The sequence below is a fragment of the Trematomus bernacchii genome, unplaced genomic scaffold (assembly GCF_902827165.1).
Source record: "Trematomus bernacchii unplaced genomic scaffold, fTreBer1.1, whole genome shotgun sequence".
NCBI classification, from domain to species: domain Eukaryota; kingdom Metazoa; phylum Chordata; class Actinopteri; order Perciformes; family Nototheniidae; genus Trematomus; species Trematomus bernacchii.
Window position 1 is genome coordinate 1,144,009 of NW_022987905.1, and position 18,026 is coordinate 1,162,034.

The 18,026-nt window shown below is 41.5% G+C and overlaps 1 protein-coding gene across 4 annotated transcripts in view; it reads left to right on the forward strand.

Moving 5' to 3' along the window:
• The first annotated feature begins 684 nt into the window (after window positions 1-684).
• Window positions 685-18,026, forward strand: part of ets1 (v-ets avian erythroblastosis virus E26 oncogene homolog 1) — a 36,664-nt gene continuing 19,322 nt past the window's right edge. Inside the window, exons 1-3 of one of the 4 annotated variants that reach the window (XM_034114725.1) lie at window positions 685-761; window positions 2,038-2,270; window positions 6,352-6,499. In XM_034114725.1, coding sequence (XP_033970616.1) covers window positions 2,202-2,270; window positions 6,352-6,499 — 217 coding nt within the window. In that variant the 5' untranslated portion in view covers window positions 685-761; window positions 2,038-2,201. Of the gene's footprint in view, window positions 762-2,037; window positions 2,271-6,351; window positions 6,500-14,186; window positions 14,523-18,026 lie in introns of those variants that run through there. The other 3 variants (XM_034114724.1, XM_034114723.1, XM_034114726.1) reach the window with 3 other exon arrangements.

The following is an 18,026-nucleotide window of genomic DNA, read 5'->3' on the forward strand; positions in this document are numbered from 1 at the left end:
TCAAATGGTTCTTTTAGCCTGGTTTGATGCCAGATTTTAAAGATTCACCATGCAGGGACAATATGCCAGGAGAAATGTAGCAACATATTTTCAATAGAGGACACCGAAAAACATACTGATGTCTAAAAATGGCTAAATGTTGTTTAAAACAAACCTCTAGCTGATGTGACACATATAGGTGACACACATACAGTACTGTACATGCACAGATGTTGTTTTTTTGTTTTTTTTAAGATGACAACATGACAGGAAGATCAGCCATTGTCATTATCATCGCACCCCCTTCTCTGTGTGATGTTTTCCTGCCTCTTTCCTGCTATTTTCCCCAGGACGACTATGTGAGAGGAAAACAATCAACCAAGTAAACAAACGTAATTCATATTTAGCTTCAACGAAAATAAGCCACAGAAATGGATGAGAGATTATAAATCTGGTGATAGTCCGTCAGCACTTCCAACCTGACTTGATATTGGATAAATATTCACCCACAGGATAGACAGGGAAAATCACACTAAATTGACCATCAGAGACTCTCTACAAGTTTACACCTGTACTGTGAAGTCCAAAGACAACACACAGAGGGGAAGAGAATTTGGAGAGGATCACCGTGCGATTGAGGGAGGGACTAAACGTGTGCATAATATTCCTTCCTCTGTAGGACTCGCTGCGAGCAGGTACAGCATCTCTGCAGTCCACCGCTCAGCTGTCACACTCAGCTGCCCGCGCGTCCACTCCACAGGAAACTTCTCACACCGCAGTCGGTAAGTGCAAAGTTTTATATTACCGCAATTAACTGCACATGAGCTGATAGCTTACATCGGTGCTCGGAGCTCCTTTTCACGCATTAGGGTGAAAGTGTGTGGGGCTTTAAAGTTTCTGTTTCTCCCGATAGGAATTCTCTTGCACCGTGTCTTCTTAATTAAGATGCGCTCTTTAATCTCGGTTTATTATTGTGACGTCGCAGTAGCACTCAAAACGCAAAGTAAGTTGCATGAACATTTTTGTATGTTTTTAAAAACAACTTTTCGCCATTTTCCTCTTATTTCCTACACTTTGTGGGCTTTAACTGCATTCAAAAATCGCTCACAACATACACTGTATCTATTTATATAGCCTATACAAAAATGGAGATTGGGTTAATATGAATGCTTAACTCTTATTTAGCATTGGTTGTTATGTTTTTTTACATGCCAATTCAATGAAATGTAAGTAAAGCCTAAAGGTGGTGCATGCATTTGAATGACATAACTGATTTGCACATTATTCACTTTTTGTATGGGTACTTTTTTTTCTGAAACAAGCGCATCTGAGTCTTTTTGAGCTGATGAACATCTGCAAGCATTGAGCAGTGGCACATCTTGCCTCAGTCTGTCAGCAGCTGCCTCAAACTAAATATGCCAAATTGCTTAACATATGAATGTGAGGAGGATGGGACCTGCCACTGCCCATGTACACCATTCCTCCTCTAATGTAAGCCCTCAGCTCAGTTTCCAGTCTCTTTTGTTGATGCTGCTTCAAGTCAACAATGTTAAGTGATAAGCAAAGTGTGTGGGAGGGGAGGAAGGAGAGGAAGAGGAAGGAGAAGAGGAGGAGAGAGAGGAGGAGGAAGAGGTGAGGCAGATCAGGGGAGAAGAGAGTGATAGAGAAGAGATGGATTAAGTTAACAAGCCTCTGGAATGATGGATTTGTTTAAATGGAAATACCTTCTTTTCCCCATAAAAATGTGCAGTATTTGATTCTAAATAAATACATACAGTATGATACTCCTTAACCATTTAAACTAAATTAGATAAAGATTGGATGGGATGACTTGTTTTAAGAAAAAGCCCATAACCTTCCGAACTTTGGAACTGATGTTACAGACTTGAATCCCAGCTCAAATGTCTCACTCTTTCCTTTATTTCTTTTTTTGCCCCTCATTCCTCTCTCACACACCTCCATATACACACACACACACACACACACACACACACACACACACACACACACACACACACACACACACACACACACACACACACACACACACACACATAGTATATACCACACACACACACACACATAGTATATACCACACACAGACAAATCTTGCACACCAAGTGTAAACAGCTTGTGATAGATAGGAGGACTCCACACGGCCCCGTCTGTTTGCGTGTTGATCCCTTCAGCAGACCCTGCTTCTCCTGTCCGCAGCGTCCACCATGAGTTACTACATGGATCCAGTTTCTTCCTACCCGGCCCTTCACCCCTGTGACCGTCTGGGCGCAATGGTAAGACCCCCCCCTCATAAATTACCTCTGTGTTAAGGCTTCCTCAGCTACCTACCACGCAGCCGGCCGGGAGTGTGTGAGGGAATGAGCATTTGTGTGTGTTAGCTGGAATGTGTGCAGCAGCAGATGAGCACCGTTTGCAACTCTGGATTCCATCACCTCACAGGAACACAGTCTATCTGAGAATTGTTCCTGTTGAGTGGAGTCCAGCAGAGTTGCGCTAATAGTGCCTGTATGTGTACAGTACATGCTGTTCTTTATAATTTTTTCAAAAGTTAGGAAACAGAGCTGTTGAACAACACGAGGCTGTGAAATCACCCTTATGAACTCCTCTGTGTTGCACAACCACCCTGCGGCAAGATGCACTTCTTCTTTAGCAAGTAATATTGTAAATATTGAGACCTGTAGGCCTCCAACCTTGCCACTAACAAATCAAATTGGAGTCAGACCATCCCCAATGAATAACACTTTTCTCAGCCACCCGCACAGCGCTTTGCAGCAGTCTGTTTGCAAGAACACCAAGGCTGTTAACGCTTTCCAAATGAGAGAGCTGAAGACAGAGTCAGAGACGATGCTAGCCGGGAACATTGGGATTCCTGTCAGATGAGCATTTGAAGGGTGAAGGCCAAGGAGCGTCAAAATAAATGCCTCCATTTGTATGCAGAGCGCCGGCACATTAGGATAAGAGACTGAGGTTATATGCAAATGGCAACCCCACCCTGGCCTGATAGAGAGAAGGATACAGCTCCCCGGATCCTAATTGGCTCAGGTGGTGGGGCTTGCCTTTGAAATTGAGACTATGTATACCAGGGCAGACTTGGCTAAAAGGTGAACCAGGATCACCTCGGTAGCTCTATTTTGTTGAATTTACATGAATTATCAGCAAACAGCAGCAGGGCATGGTGTGTTTTATTTCTTATGTTTACACTTTAGTGATTTACTGTGTCTGATATGTTTCAAAAAGATTGTATGCAGAGAGCGGTAAAGGGAAAATAGGGCTTTCAAGCAGCCAGTTAAAATACTAGAAGCTGCTTGACTGTAAAGGATATATTTGAAATCATATAACACAGATTTAGGCTATAGAACATGTAAAATAAGCAGAACAGCTTCACGGCCCTACGGCAGTGTATACCAGACGCTAAGGAAGTAGTACATTAAGATTTCAGGCATTTATGAATCAGCATTGTTTTGCGTCATTACCGACCGCTGTTGCGTAAACGGTCAAGCAATCATAAAATGTGAAACGGGTACTTAAACAAATTTATGTTTTTTAAGTAATGACTCATAATGTCACACCAAACATATTGCAACGGGTTTACTAATATATACTAGATGATAAATAGGAAGGGATTTTCAGTCACAGCAGTAGCCTATTGGTTTTGTTATTTATTACACCTGTGTTTTTCGTTTTAACATGAAAGAGCATTAAATCACATCTGTCCAGTGACCGTGGACAGTGCAATTCCTTCTAAGAACCACTAGAGGTGCAGAGAAACCAAACACATGTTTCAAATAATTAATTATCCTAAATTAAATGTCATAATAGTTCCCATTCACATTCATAAACATGTTGTTTCTACTTTATTTTTATTTTTTTTAATGATTTATTTTCCCATATTGAAAAACTGTTCATACTTTTCTTCTTTATTTACTGTGTTTTCAGTTCTCAAATATCGTGTCTGTTTTATACGCTCCCATACTAATCATAGTATTTGTATGTAAAATTGCTTAAAGCCTAAGCTGAGTTAAGGACCATGCTGGTGTCTGTGCTTTGCCTTTTTCCCATACTACTGGTAGAAACAAATAAACAAATAACATTAAAAAAAGCGAGCCAATAAAATAAATACATAACAATGAGTGACAGATGAATAAAGGCGAGATATATGTCTTCAAAAATGTCAATGTTTATTTGTGGACTGGAACATATCAAAAAATAATGTTTATAGAATGTGTTAAGTATTATTTATACTTTGACGTATGTCAGAATGATCTCTGCATTTAAAGTTACTTGCACTTGCACTGATCAAAAAGTATTATTGTGTTGATGTTATCTTCACTCTTATCTGTATCAGTCTCTCTGTCAAATCCATAAATCTTCCATCTGGCTCCCTACACGCCTATCTAACTTTCCCCCCCTTGCTGACTGCACTGATAGGAGAAGGCTGCGTCCCACGCAAACATCTGAAGAGAACCTCATAAAACTGCCGCCCCCCCCCCCCCCCCCCCCCCCCCCCCCCCCCCCAACCCGATCATCTGCTCATGTTTGCCATCCATAAAGCTGGCCGACTACTGATAAATGCCACAGTGCTTAAACTGGGTCGCATATCTGATCGTCAGTCACTCTGTCAGACAGACTGTCAGTTCTACTTATGATGTATAGAATATGACAGTCAAACACCATCTTATTGTAGGCTATATTTGGCAAGGTGAACCATATATTTGACTGTCTTTTTTGCAAATAACAAATATACAATTATAACATTTTTTGTCTTTGAAACTCTTGTAATATGAATAAAAAAGCTGATGGTGAATGTGAAGAATATAACAAAGACTTTATATAAACCCTTAAAACATGGTTTAAAAAAGCTAGTTGACTCTTGTGAGAAAAATGTTAGTCCCCTGTTCTCATCAAACAGAAAGGTCCAACAATATCTATTGAGTTTTTTGTTTCTTGTCAAATAAGGGCTTTGATATGCTAAAAATGGCCAAGTGGCTATCTTCTACCCCACTATCTCTTGTATACACATAGAAGTTCATATCCCTTCTTGCTCCTGTGTCAAGTGCTGACTTTAGACTTCCCTTTTGGTGCAACCTCTTACGTGAACAGTTCTATGATAAGCATGATAAATCAACACGGCAAAAGATAAACTGAATGTGTCAAATTTAGCAGCGAGGGTTATCTGTACAGGAAAACAATGTTTTCAAAATCCAAGGTTACGCTGACGGTCAAAGCCACTGGGTAGTTTGATCAGTTGTTTTTAGCTTAATCTTTTTCTATACATCCCGCTGCCTTTTTTTCATTGGTTAAGAGATAAAAACTAAACATTTCTTTCGTAAAAACACAATGATTTTTTTTCAGCGCAGTAAAACACTGGTATGTTTCACAAGCCCATGCACTGTCAAGTATGATTGATGTGCTTGGAATTTAGATTCAACTTTATTTAACTTTATTTGAGCTTTTCATGCTATAGTTTATTTTATAGCTTGGATTCCATCCAAAGCTCAAATGTTTGATTTAAGTTGAACTGGATCCTTGTCATAACTAAAGTAAGAGTTAGGAAGACACCATCAGTTACTGTCAAAAGCACTTACTGAGCTCATATAACATATTCTGTAACTATACATGTACCCTGTGTTTGTTTTTATTGAGCTAAGAGATGTGCTTACTATAACTCTCATTCATTCATGGTATAAGAGTTTAAGCATTCAAACAAAAATAACAATATAACTTATTATGACTTTCATATGAGCTGTGGAGAATTGCCCTTCAGCTGCATGTTGATTTAAACAAACAAGCAGTATTATACATCTATTTTTGTTTATTAAAGGGGACCTATTATGCAAAATCCACTTTTTCATGTCTTTCATACATCAAAATGTGTCCAAAATTCTGAACATTTCAGGAAAAAAGATTTGCACACTTTTTGTCCTGATCCATTTATATAAAAACCTGTCTGAAAACGAGCTGATCAGATTTTGGCAACTTTATGATGTCATAACGATTTGTTGGCTTGTGTAACCATTAGCCAATAACCAACCAAGGTAACCCCCCCCCCCCCACACCTTATCACCTGAATCTCCTCCTAGAGCACCATTGTGTTCTTTTTAACCAAATATCTCTCAGAAGGGCGTGGGGAGTGACTCCTTATTTTCATCTAAAGTAACAGACAGAGAATCAGCACTTTTGAAACAGGGCTGAAACAGAGGGGTTTATGGGATGCTACAATGATCTGTTTGGTATTTCGAGCCAAACACTTCAGAGACATGTTTTGTATATATCTGAGACCTATAATATATTGATGAAAAATAGTATAATAGGAGACCTTTAAGGCTTATGCATACTTGGTGTTGTTTGTTGCAGAGGCACAGTGGTGGGATGGCAGTGGGCCTTCAGATCCACCCTCCAGGTGTGGTTCATCCCCAGCACCAGTACCACCCATCACAGCCCCTTTACATCCAGGATATCCCCCTGCAGGAGGTGCCCAACGGACACGATATGGGTCCTACAGGTAAGAGATGCACACCGACAGCCTGACCTCCACTATGGTAACATCTAACATTTAACATCTTTAAAAAATAACCTTTACTTTTACTCATAGTACACATTTGAATATATAATGATCAACAGTTAATTGTGAGTAAACATAATAAAATAACCTTTAAATGAACATTAACACATAGTCTCTTCTCAAACGACTTCATGTGGCTGCTATGTTGACACCCACATATCAACTTCAGCATTTAGTTTTAGAAGAGACACACACACAGTCTCAACTTGGCCTGCTGTTCTGCGTCTGCTGCGGGGGGGGGGATGTTGGTGATGCTGACCCTGAGGGCAATGCCTTTACCAGATACCCCCTCTCCCTTGTTTTCTCTCTGCCCCCCCCCTATCTTTTCTACCGAGGACAACTACATGCCGCGCATATTTCTTATTCAATCCTTTATTTTTTCTTTCATTTTTTTCATATGTGTTTTATTTTAAACTGGAACATTCCTTCTAGTGCATTGCCTGTGTTTGACTTTGGCCCCTTCTTGTCCTCAAAAGTGATTGATGCTAGCGGTCTGGGACGCACGCCACGGGAGTGGGGTGGGGGTGCTGGGGGGCACAAGCTTTCTTCCGTCACCTCCCTGAGCTGGACGCAGGGGGCAAGACAGGGGGCCAAAGGGCGGCCATCTTTTTCCCAAGCTTCTGGTTTGGTCTCTGGAGAGATGGAGGGGGCCTGAGTGTGCATGTGTGTGTGTGAGAGGGAGAGGGAGTCAGGATTTGATGAGATTTGCTGATGTTTGTTGCCAGAGACACACTCCTTTGGAGCCCTCTCTTCATTGCTCCCAGCGCTAAACCGTTGACATAAACATTGCTGAGTGGAAAAAAATGACCGAGCGCTGACCTTTTTTTTCTTCTTTCTCATCCTTTTCCTAAATCCTACACTATGCAGACAACAGGTCTAAGATCGTTTTAGCCACCTGGAGATGTTGTTAGAGTCATTTAATGTAGCTCTTGTTGGTAGTGTCACGAAGGTCTGTTCAGTTTTTTGTGTGGTATATGCCGTTATGAGTCTGAGCTAACGTTAAAAGCAGCCACATAACCTCTGACACAGTCCTCACACCCTGCAGCCGTTGCTTTGACTCATATCTCTCAAACTGAAACACGGCTTCAACTCAAATGTTCTGCACTTGCAATTTTTGCACAGCCATTCAATGTGTATATTATTAGAATATGGGGCTCCAACTATTTTAGCTTTTCTCCTGCTGTGAAAGTCATTGGGCCCGTCTGAAATGTCTACTTAGAAGTTACAAGTGTAAACCATTTATTAATTAACCAAAGAGGTTGTGCCGGTTTTTAATTATGAGTATTTGCTCATTAAGAGTGAGCAACTGCTTCATTTAAAAAAAAAAAAACTGGAAACATCTTAGCCAATCAACCTAAGATTTGCTATAATATATTAAAATGTATAACAAAATATCATTAATTTCAAACTTATCACATCGTATTCATTAAACCTGCTTACCTGATTTCTCTGGCCTGATTTGGGGCAGCATAACAGCACAAGATTGGCATATTGTCACCTGATGAATCTGCAAACTGTTGTTGACACATTTAGTAGTTATTTTTCAAATGGAGTCATTTGTGTGGCCACCTGATGAATGCAAGTCCAATATTTTCTCGATTTTGGTCTTTTTGAATGAAACCAGACTGAAATAAATATATTTTACTAGAACAAAAGTTCATTACATAAGTTCAGTAAAATGTATGAAAGATATTATAAACATAAAACCCATTATTTGTTGTATATAGCACCATACAGTATGTACATATTTAGTTGACATGTCTAACTTTCTCACACACTAAATCAACTGTCATCGGTATACGAGTTGATATATGTTATTTAACTTCTAAACTGGGTAGGTTACATAGGATTTTACAGCTCCAGTCACTTCTTGGAGAATGGATTGGGTGTTGTTAAAATGAAATGTGTTAGTGTGAGAAAGAAAGAGTACAGAGCAGATGTGAGGCGGGGATGTTGGATGTTAAAGGACCATCGCATGTTTGGCCCTGAGCCCAATGTCACACAGACTGCTTCCTGACAACAGCCATGCCACGGTGATGTTTACACTATCCCCGCTTACTCTTCACTATCCAACACTCACACTGTTGTAAACTCCCATTGTGGAAATCCATGTGTATATGTGTGGGAAAAAACGGTATTGGGGTGTATTTCTGTGCAATCTCATTGAAAACCAGGCGCAGGTAACACACATTCATACACACTCCACAAACATCCTGCAGTGATGCACACTCCACATATTCATTCATTAAATTCACACCCTGCACTCTGGTGTGTATTGTGTTACAGCATCCTCCCATTCAGAGTTAAGCAGGCACACACACACACAGAGAGAGACACACACATACACTCCCAGGCACTCATGAGTTCACTGTACATTTAAACATGCCCTCCCATTCAGTACACGCAGACACAGCTGTGATCTGGCACTCAGGGACCATTGGCCTGTGTTTTATTTGATGTGATTTGACAGCTGGACAGTTGGAAGAGGAGGGGAACGGGGTGGAAAGCAGCGAGGAGTGGGCGGAATACAGTTTGAGGAGAGAAGACGGATAAGTCACAGGACTGGGGTTGGTGGGAGGAGAGGAGGGGAGGGGAGGGAGGGAGGATCTGGGATGTGGAGCCTTGAGGGGTGGGAGACGGGGGGCTTCGCCTCTGATGAGGGGCACGTCCTCACGGGCGCAGGCCCATTTTTTATTTCTAAAAGTAAACAGGCAGCCTGCGGGGGTCTGGGGGGTTATGGGAAAGGAGGAAATAGTGATGCTAATCAGGCCGGCGCACACTTCCCCCTCCAACAATAAAACAAAACAAGAGGGAAACACGGAAAAGCGACAGACAACTATGGAGGAATGGGCTTCAACGCTGCCATGGTCCTAGATTTGAACTGCATAGTGTGATGACAGTTCTGTAGCAAGGGGTGTTAGTCAATAAACAGAGGAAAGAAGCAATCTGTTACTACTACCTCGTGCATTTGTTCATGTTGAAGTCATTTTAAACAGCTGAACTTTGAGTTTCCACATTAGACTTCTGAGAAGTGGTAGCTGTGAAATCGGCATTTACAGTTGAGTCACTCTGGCATTTCTACCCCAAAATGTTAATACTCCTGACCTTAAGACATATTTAAGTGTTTTCCTTTGCTAAAAGTTGTACCCTGCTTCAAGAAAGACGGCTCACTTTCATGCTGCCATGTTTAACGATCTAATACGATGCTCTGCTCCAAAGCATCATCCAAAATTTCCGACAGTTAAACTTCCCTTTCCCAGAGTTCAAGGAGTTTTATTTCGAGCAAGTGATAATGTGTGGTAAGTTCCTCTTGATAGCTTGGTGACTAATTACAAACCACTTCAGTTTGAGAACAAATCGTTCTAAAACACATGCAATCACTGACGGGTGATGATGCAACAGATGCCAGCTCATCAGGAAAGGTGGCGCTTTAATGAATCCTAAGAGAGGCCTCCCATTGTTTTAATGTTTATATCATGAGTATAGCAGTAGTCACAGACTGTTAGCTGTAATGAGTGTACACCGGTGATGGTAAGAGTGAATACCTCTGACTGTGTGTGAAGTGCGTTCATAGTTGAATTCATGAACATAGTTGAGTCCATCCTATTGTATGTAAAGGTCAATATCTCCCTAAAAGCACTCAAAATAATGGACATTTATTCACCAAAACACAACAAACTGCAGCTGTATAATCACATCTGTATCATTAATATTTTTCAGAGTGTACTGTTCTAATTATTATGATGTACAACCATTATATTCAATGACAAATTAATCTAAACTGCAGACAGATGTGTTTTCCCCTCAGTCTTAGTATTAGCTTTATCTGAGAGCGTGGTGGTAACAGAGAGGAGGGAGGGCAAGATGAGAGGAGGGAGGTCTGGGAGGCAGAGAGACTCGGAGGGGGGTGGGGATAATTGAATTATCTGCACAATGGAGTGATGGGGGGCACGTGGTGCCGCTAATGGAGGAAGAGATGTCCTTTTTAGCGGAGCTAATTGTTCAGAAAAGAGCTGAGCCTTTGTTCAGGGAGGCCCTGCTACTTTCCCAGTGCACTTACATGCACACAATTTAAAGAGCGTGCACACAAAGACACTTGCACTCACTGACACACACACACACGCACGCACGCACATACACACACACACACACGCACGCACGCATGCACGCACGCACGCACACACATACACACACACACATACACACACACACACGCTCTCAGAAGAGACTTTGGAATGTGAGGCAAAAGAGAAAGATGAACATGAGCACAGTACACACATGCATGAGCACACACATACTTAGTGATACTCCTGTCCCAGCTTACTCTCTGATCTCAGCAGGAGTGCATCCAGCCTGTGGCACCTTCAGGCTGCTTCCACCACAGATAGAGCTGACACTGAGCTACTAGACAGGGGCCACATTGGACCCCACTGTTTTACTGTTTTACTGTCTGCTCTCTCTGTCTCACTTTCAGTGTGTGTGCGTGTGTGAGCGTGTCAATCAGCCATCTGAGCGTCTACTAGTGTCTGTAAATGAGTGACTGAGAGATTACATGCTGAATTCACACATACCAAACCCACCATATCCACTTTCTGAGATGTTTTATAGTTTATGTCAGCTAGGTCATCATTTCAGATTTTAGGTTTGTAAATGAGAATGAAAGCATCAGGCTGAAATGGAAATACTCTTGTGACTTGCTGCGAGGGCACAGGCATCAAAGACCGATATCACTTGACAGCTGTATGGATTGCTCTAAATCGAATAACCTTTCAGTTAACTCTGTGAAAAGTAGCAGGTGCAACGGTTACATCTAGGGATTATAGACAGGCAGACAACACAGATGTGCCAGCGAGACACAGACAGCGAGCAGGAGAGAGAAAGCTGCTTTAGAAAAGGGTGCTATGTTGCAACACAAAATGAGTGAAGCCAGCTAACTGTCAAAACCATGGCAACAGCATTTGCCAGGTGAAGAAAAGACACATTGAAACCAAAAAGTGTTTGATCTGGGACATGTCTCAAGTGTACTTACAATGACTGCTACTGGTTGTATTATCAGTGTGAGATAATTAATAATCCCTTTGTGTAAATAGTATATTATTTATATTTTGTATTAAAAAAAAATTATGTGCAAAACTTTTACACAAATTCCAACACTTTTTATTGAGGTGATAAACTATTGATAACACATTTCTTTCCTCACAACAGTGTTGTGTTAATGAAAATGTGTTTGTATTCAAGGTCATTGTACACCAAGCTGTCTAGAAATGGTCATTGCTCTGAGAGACATTTAAGACACTGTTTTGATATACAAAAACACAAATATATTAAGAACCTTTCCTGCAACAGGAATTTTATCAACTTCGTTTATCCTCATACACCCCATTTACAATTGAAATGTTACTTCAATAGCTTAGTTTTGGTATGCATTCTGAGAATAATCAGTACAAAAAATGCTTTTCGTGTAATACTCAAATAGTCTGATGTAAAGTAGTGAAGACAGACAGAAGAAAACCCATACTCAAATGGGCTGCAGTGACGCCAGCCCAGATATTAGTCAGCAACGCCATTAAACCCCTAATGGCTGCCCCTAGGCACAAAAGGACCTGGGCTGTCCTTTTAAGAACAGATACGAGGGAGTTCATTAACAGAAAACAAAGAGGTCCAGTCAGAGAGGGTGAGAGACTGACTGAGATGAAGTGAGAGGTACTGTTCCTCCCTCCATTCTTATCCTCCATCACCCCTTCTACTTTGCCCCTGGTGAGGCAGCCCCTCTCACCACAGAACCCACCAGCACTCTTCCCAGACGAGGCTCCTATCAGGCCAATGAAACCTGATCCAGGGCTGCTAATGGAGCTGGCCAAGTACCACCGGTTGAAAAATCCATGTGTGATCAATATTCCTGGCTCCCCAGCCTCCATACATACATGCATACAGTTCATACAGATGTATCACATTGGCGTGCATCATAGGTTGTGCCATTTGACTTACTCTAACAGGATTGCTTATGATGTAGTTGGATTTACAGGAAAAGGGGGCTGAAGCTGTAGAGAAAACCATTTACATTTTCTTATTAATGAACAACAGACTATCACTGCAGTTATCATGCTGCTTTCAGAGGAATGTACGTGATTTTAACTATTATAATTTGTTATTATGGTTATCTGTTGCCAACGGAGGTGTTCCCTATTGGCAGTGGTTTGCTCAGAGTGGAGCCTTATTGTGGCTAAAGCACCCAGTATTTCTACTGTCTTTGTTCTTTTCCAGTGGCAGAACAAATTCATGATTCAATTTCCAGTAAGGCATGGTCATTGTCCCTGATTATTGAAGATAAGAAAGAACAAAAGTAAAAAGAAAAGCAAAGCAGACTGAGAATTAGGACAGACAGTTTGCCCTGTTCAAACTCCATTTGTATTGATTGCTTTAGTGACAGACCCACTTTGATTGATTTTAATAACAGTATGACTAACCTATTTTTAACCTGCCTAATTTTCATTTAACAATACTTGTGACATAACAATTGTAAAGATGTACTTTACTTAACTGATGCAGCTGCGTAAAGAAAAAATACATGTTTTTTATTGATCAGTACAAGGTGAACAGGAAATACTCCGAGGTGTTTATGAGGGTGAGTTACAAGTTATGAGGAAGCCTGGACCGGCAGAATCTAGGACACAGACAGGCCGGACTTTCCTTTTATCTCCTTTTTGTTAAAGGTTGTCCACGCATAAAAATCAGCTAAACTGTTTGGATGTAGCTATTTTAGGATCTAAAAACATCTCCAAATACATATTCCTTTAAACTCACCCTCATATATCACAATACTTTAAAAACACATTCATTTAGGCTATAATATTGCATTGTAGGCTACTCCATTCGCTTTTTTGATTGTACTATTCCAGTATCAGAATCACAATCAGGCATATTGCCAAGTAGGTTCACATACAAGGACATTTATTAAGTGTAAAATGGAACATACATAAATATAGTGAGAGGAATTAGGTTGGAAAAAAGGAGCAAACAAATAACTTTATAAAATAAACAGATAGATAAGTAAAGAAAAAAAAAAAGATATATATATATATATTTATATACATACAAAATATACAAACAAGTACAATAAGGAAAGAAAACGTGAAAAAAATCAAATGTGCAGTCTATCAGAACGTTAGGTGGATAATTAATTTAGGAATCTATGGTGTTATAATAATATTATATGTGTTAAAACTTGATTGTTTTCTTGTCATGTGAGGTGGTATGATGGAGTTTTTTTAATAAACCGTTTGCTGTTGTATTTGGGAAGAAATGTGGTTAAGCAATACTTCAGTTAGTTCCCATGATTCTGAGGAGACCTCACATCTCCAGGGTGTTTTCTCATCCCTGTAAAACGCGAGTAATTTGCGGGAACATGTAGACTCTTAACTGCGTGTGATGACGTGAAGGGGTCTTGGTACAAGAAGGTTCACAGACACACGGGGGAGGTGGTAATAATGTGTGTGTGCGCGTGTGCGTGTTTGAGGGAGGGGTGTGGGGGGCTTTGTAATTGAATTGTGAATCAACTGGCAAGTCAGCCCCAAACACCGCCCCCTTCAGCTGTCGTCGCTCTCTGGCTCTCAGCAATGCAACGCCCATAGAGATAGAGAGGAAGAAGTGAGTGAGTGTGTAAGAAAGAACGAGGAAAAGAGGGAGTGTGTGTACAAGTACCGGAGAGAGGGAAAGAGAAGTTAGGACTTAAAGAAACTGAATCGTTGTTTTTTTTTGTGTGAGAGAAAAGGTAAAACAACCAGCCAGTAGAATTGACCGGGGCGCCAAAGGAAGAGAAGATTTTTCCTTATATTGTGTTTTTTGGAGCTGTTAGAATAAAAAAGGGACGCGGCGTTATTAAATCACACTGAACTGATGGTCATGACGGCAGCTGTCGATATGAAACCGACGTTAACAATCATAAAGACTGAAAAAATGGACGGTGAGTACTACAACTCTTCTGTGAGAGCTTGACAGTTAACACGAGACTAACATTACTCCTGGATGTTTCCTTGTAACGTAGCCGGCTGCTGGAAGATTACGTTGATGTTGATAATTCTCGCTAATAGATGCGCTCAGAGGGACACAACGTCCTGGACGTATTTCATTGTGAAGACGATGTTGGTTGCTCAATATCGGACAATACGCAACACTTGAGAAATTGCAATCACGCCGGAGGCTCTACAGTCATGCACAAGGCTATACAACAAGCTTGTGTGTTTCTTATTGAATGAATCAGACTCTGACCGGCGTGCCTTTATAATTAAATCTGATGATGTGTGTGAAACGAGGGCTTTAATTTAGTACATGTGTGGACACATCACAAAAGTAGACTTAATGTTGTCTTGTAGGCTAAATGAATTGTCACACATTATAGTTCCAACAATGTTTAATTTAATTCTAAAACATTACTTATCCAATGTTTTTGCTTTCATGTAGCTGATACTTTCTAACACTCTTAATGTTTTAATTACGATTGGCTTATAAATGTTTTTTTTTTAATAAATTATATTGTATTCAGAACCTGTGTTGCTCAAATTGACGCTTTGTAGTTTTGATGTACTCTCTTCCTGCTTTGATCTCACTGGGGATTTGTCTCCATCTCCCTTTCTCCCATCTTAACACCTACAGTATCTCTGACACTATATTCAGTGCCATACTTGGAGAGCCAGGGCATTTTGCCCAGCCGGCATGGGAGACAGGCCGTCACTGCCCTCCCCACCATCCCCACTATCTCCTCTCCCTCCCTCCCTCCTTCTCCACCTCCTCCTCCTCCTCCTGCTCTGTGGTGGTTGAAACTGACTTTCCAGAGGGAAGGAGAGGCAGGCTGAGGTGATGAATCTGCAGGGCTGAGGCTTGCCTTTCTGACCCTGCTGCCTGGAAGACTTGGCTTGCTCCAGGGATAGTCCAGGGCACATACAGGGAAGCCCACAACTGTGAGCAGTGTTTGGGTTCAATCCATTGTGTGGTTTCACTTCTCTTTTCTTTTTTGCGAGTGATGTTACACATGGTGGCATGTTTGTGTGATTTGCATTTAGCAGCTTTTTTTACATTAACGAATCCCCTGTGTTTTTGCAGCTCAGGTGGCCTTAAGCCTTTCAGTAGGGCAGTAATCAGCATTGGTGCATCATGGAAATTTGACACTAATTGCTTGTGTTGACCCACTAAGGGGGCTGTGACTCACCACATTAACCATGATCTCTTTTCTGGCAATACCTGCAGAGAGTAGTCTTGCACATACACTTCTCACAAACTCACATAAAAAGTGCTGACAGCCGCAGTTAAGTTGCCAAAAGCGTAGTGCTATCTTGCAAAACCATTTCGCAATGCTCGCTCCATACTCTTACTTGGGTCAGGCTGAGGCTGCCAAGGAGCAGATCACAACTTCACACAAACACTTCTTCTCCCCACCTCTCTCTCACACACAGACACACGCTGTTCTGTTCACTCCTTGGTATTTCCATGCTCACTAGATAAGTGTTCTACCAATGTCCAAAGCTGTTCCTGATCTTAATAAGACAAAACAGGGATGTTCAGTGTTGCAGGGGACCATGACACGCTCTTTGCCTAAAACTTGCTGAGAGCGATAAGTGCTCCACAGAAGGCCAGAATGCATTTGTTGGATTTGTGATATTAGCATTGGACATGGCAGTTTGGCTTTTTACAAGAGCAGAGCTATGGCATTGTGGGAACTTCAAATGCTGTCTTTTTTCTCTCTAAACACCTGCAACCACATACTGTACATACACGCATACCCCACTAACAGGCTTAAGTATCTTAACCCACCTTACTATTTTGTTTGTTTTCTTTTGCGACGGAAGTGAAGTCAGTGTCAGCTTACCCAAGGCCTGTCCTCTCTTCATGCAGCGGAGGTAATTCCTTTTAAAGCGCTCACACTGTGCCAGGGTCATAGGTGCCCCCTAACAAGCCATCTTAAGTTCCACAAAGCTTTTATTCCTCTGTTCAGTTATAGCAGTCAATTCCTGACACAGCACACTTACTTCAATGTAACCCAGACCATGGTAGCTTTCTTTTTTTATTATTGAAAGCATCATGTAGCCATAACAAAACTGTCAGCTCTACAGAGACAAGGTTTACAGATAGGAGAGGGTATTACTTAACAGGGAAGGTGTTGGATTGTGAACAACGACTGACAGGAAAGTACAAGTGCTCTTGTATTGCTGAAGTTCTTATGAGTGTTAAAGTATACTCAAGTAACATTGTTCTGGCTTTAACCGAGAATAGATTTATTATTCAAGAGAGTTGTCAATCATTTACAATACAAGGAGTTGTCCGCTTTAAACTTGAGTGAGTCGTCCCTCTTTTACTTTCTTTCTCTGTTCGTCAGGCCTGAAGGTCGAGGTTCAGTGACTGACAGGAATGTTTGTGAGCATGCCCCGCTGGGTGGCATGCATGGAGGCATAGCAGGAGCTTGAGTGGGAGTCTCACTTTTATCTGATCAAAACGCTGATGTTTGTTATGGCATGCCTGATGCTTCTTCTGAGAGCCCTTATAAGGCATCTTGTTCCACGCCCGCCACATATGCACACAAGCACATACATGCCACACGAAAAACCCTCAGAAAAGGTTCACTGATTTTCTTTTCCAAGGTGCCTCCTATGTTTGGTATGGTTGTGGAGAGTGGTACGTAGCTTGTGCCAGAACAGAGGTTGTTACATAAGATCAGGTTTTTGCTTTGGTGTGTTTGTGTCAGCACTCCTTCAGTAGCGCTGTGTAATATATGCCAATGTTTGAGTGTGCGTGGCTGCCTGGCAGCTGTGCAAACACTGTTTGGGTGATCCAGGTTCCTCTTGATGTGGTCTGTCAATGAATCGGGCCAAACAGAGCAAAACCGGTCGGTTTCTCATCTAATGTGCACCATGTCAAAATGAGGACGATATGATTTGCCGGATCAAAACTCAATTAGTCAGCCCAATGTTCAGTACATCACCCAAATGACACTGGGTAGTGTTTGACCAGGCCATGAATATGCCTAGAGGGCAACTGATACCAGCTTCCTCAATGGGCCTCCCTGTGCTGGTCAGACTTGTCAACAGACTGGGTGAATAGAAGTAAAGGAGCTATCTGTGAGTTTCCACAATGACCCTGTCTTTTTTTCATCCCCATGTTGTTCAGTAAGCCACTGCGTTACATCAAATGGGTTATCCCTCCATTCAGTCGGTGTTTCATTCATTGGTCTGTCATACAGCCCGTCATTTTCCGTGTTGCCCATATAAACATAAAACCATTATACCGCGTGTGTCCTATCTCGATGCTTCCCTAGTGACTACACGCCTTAATATTTGCTTATAAAGCTTAGTCATAAAGCAAGGCGTGTTAGTACCAGATACAGCAGTCTGCTAAATAGTAAGCATATGGTGTGAGTGAGAGAGGGGGTTGGGTGTTTGAGGGATGGAGAAAGAAAGGCCTTCCAAGGTGTGGCCGA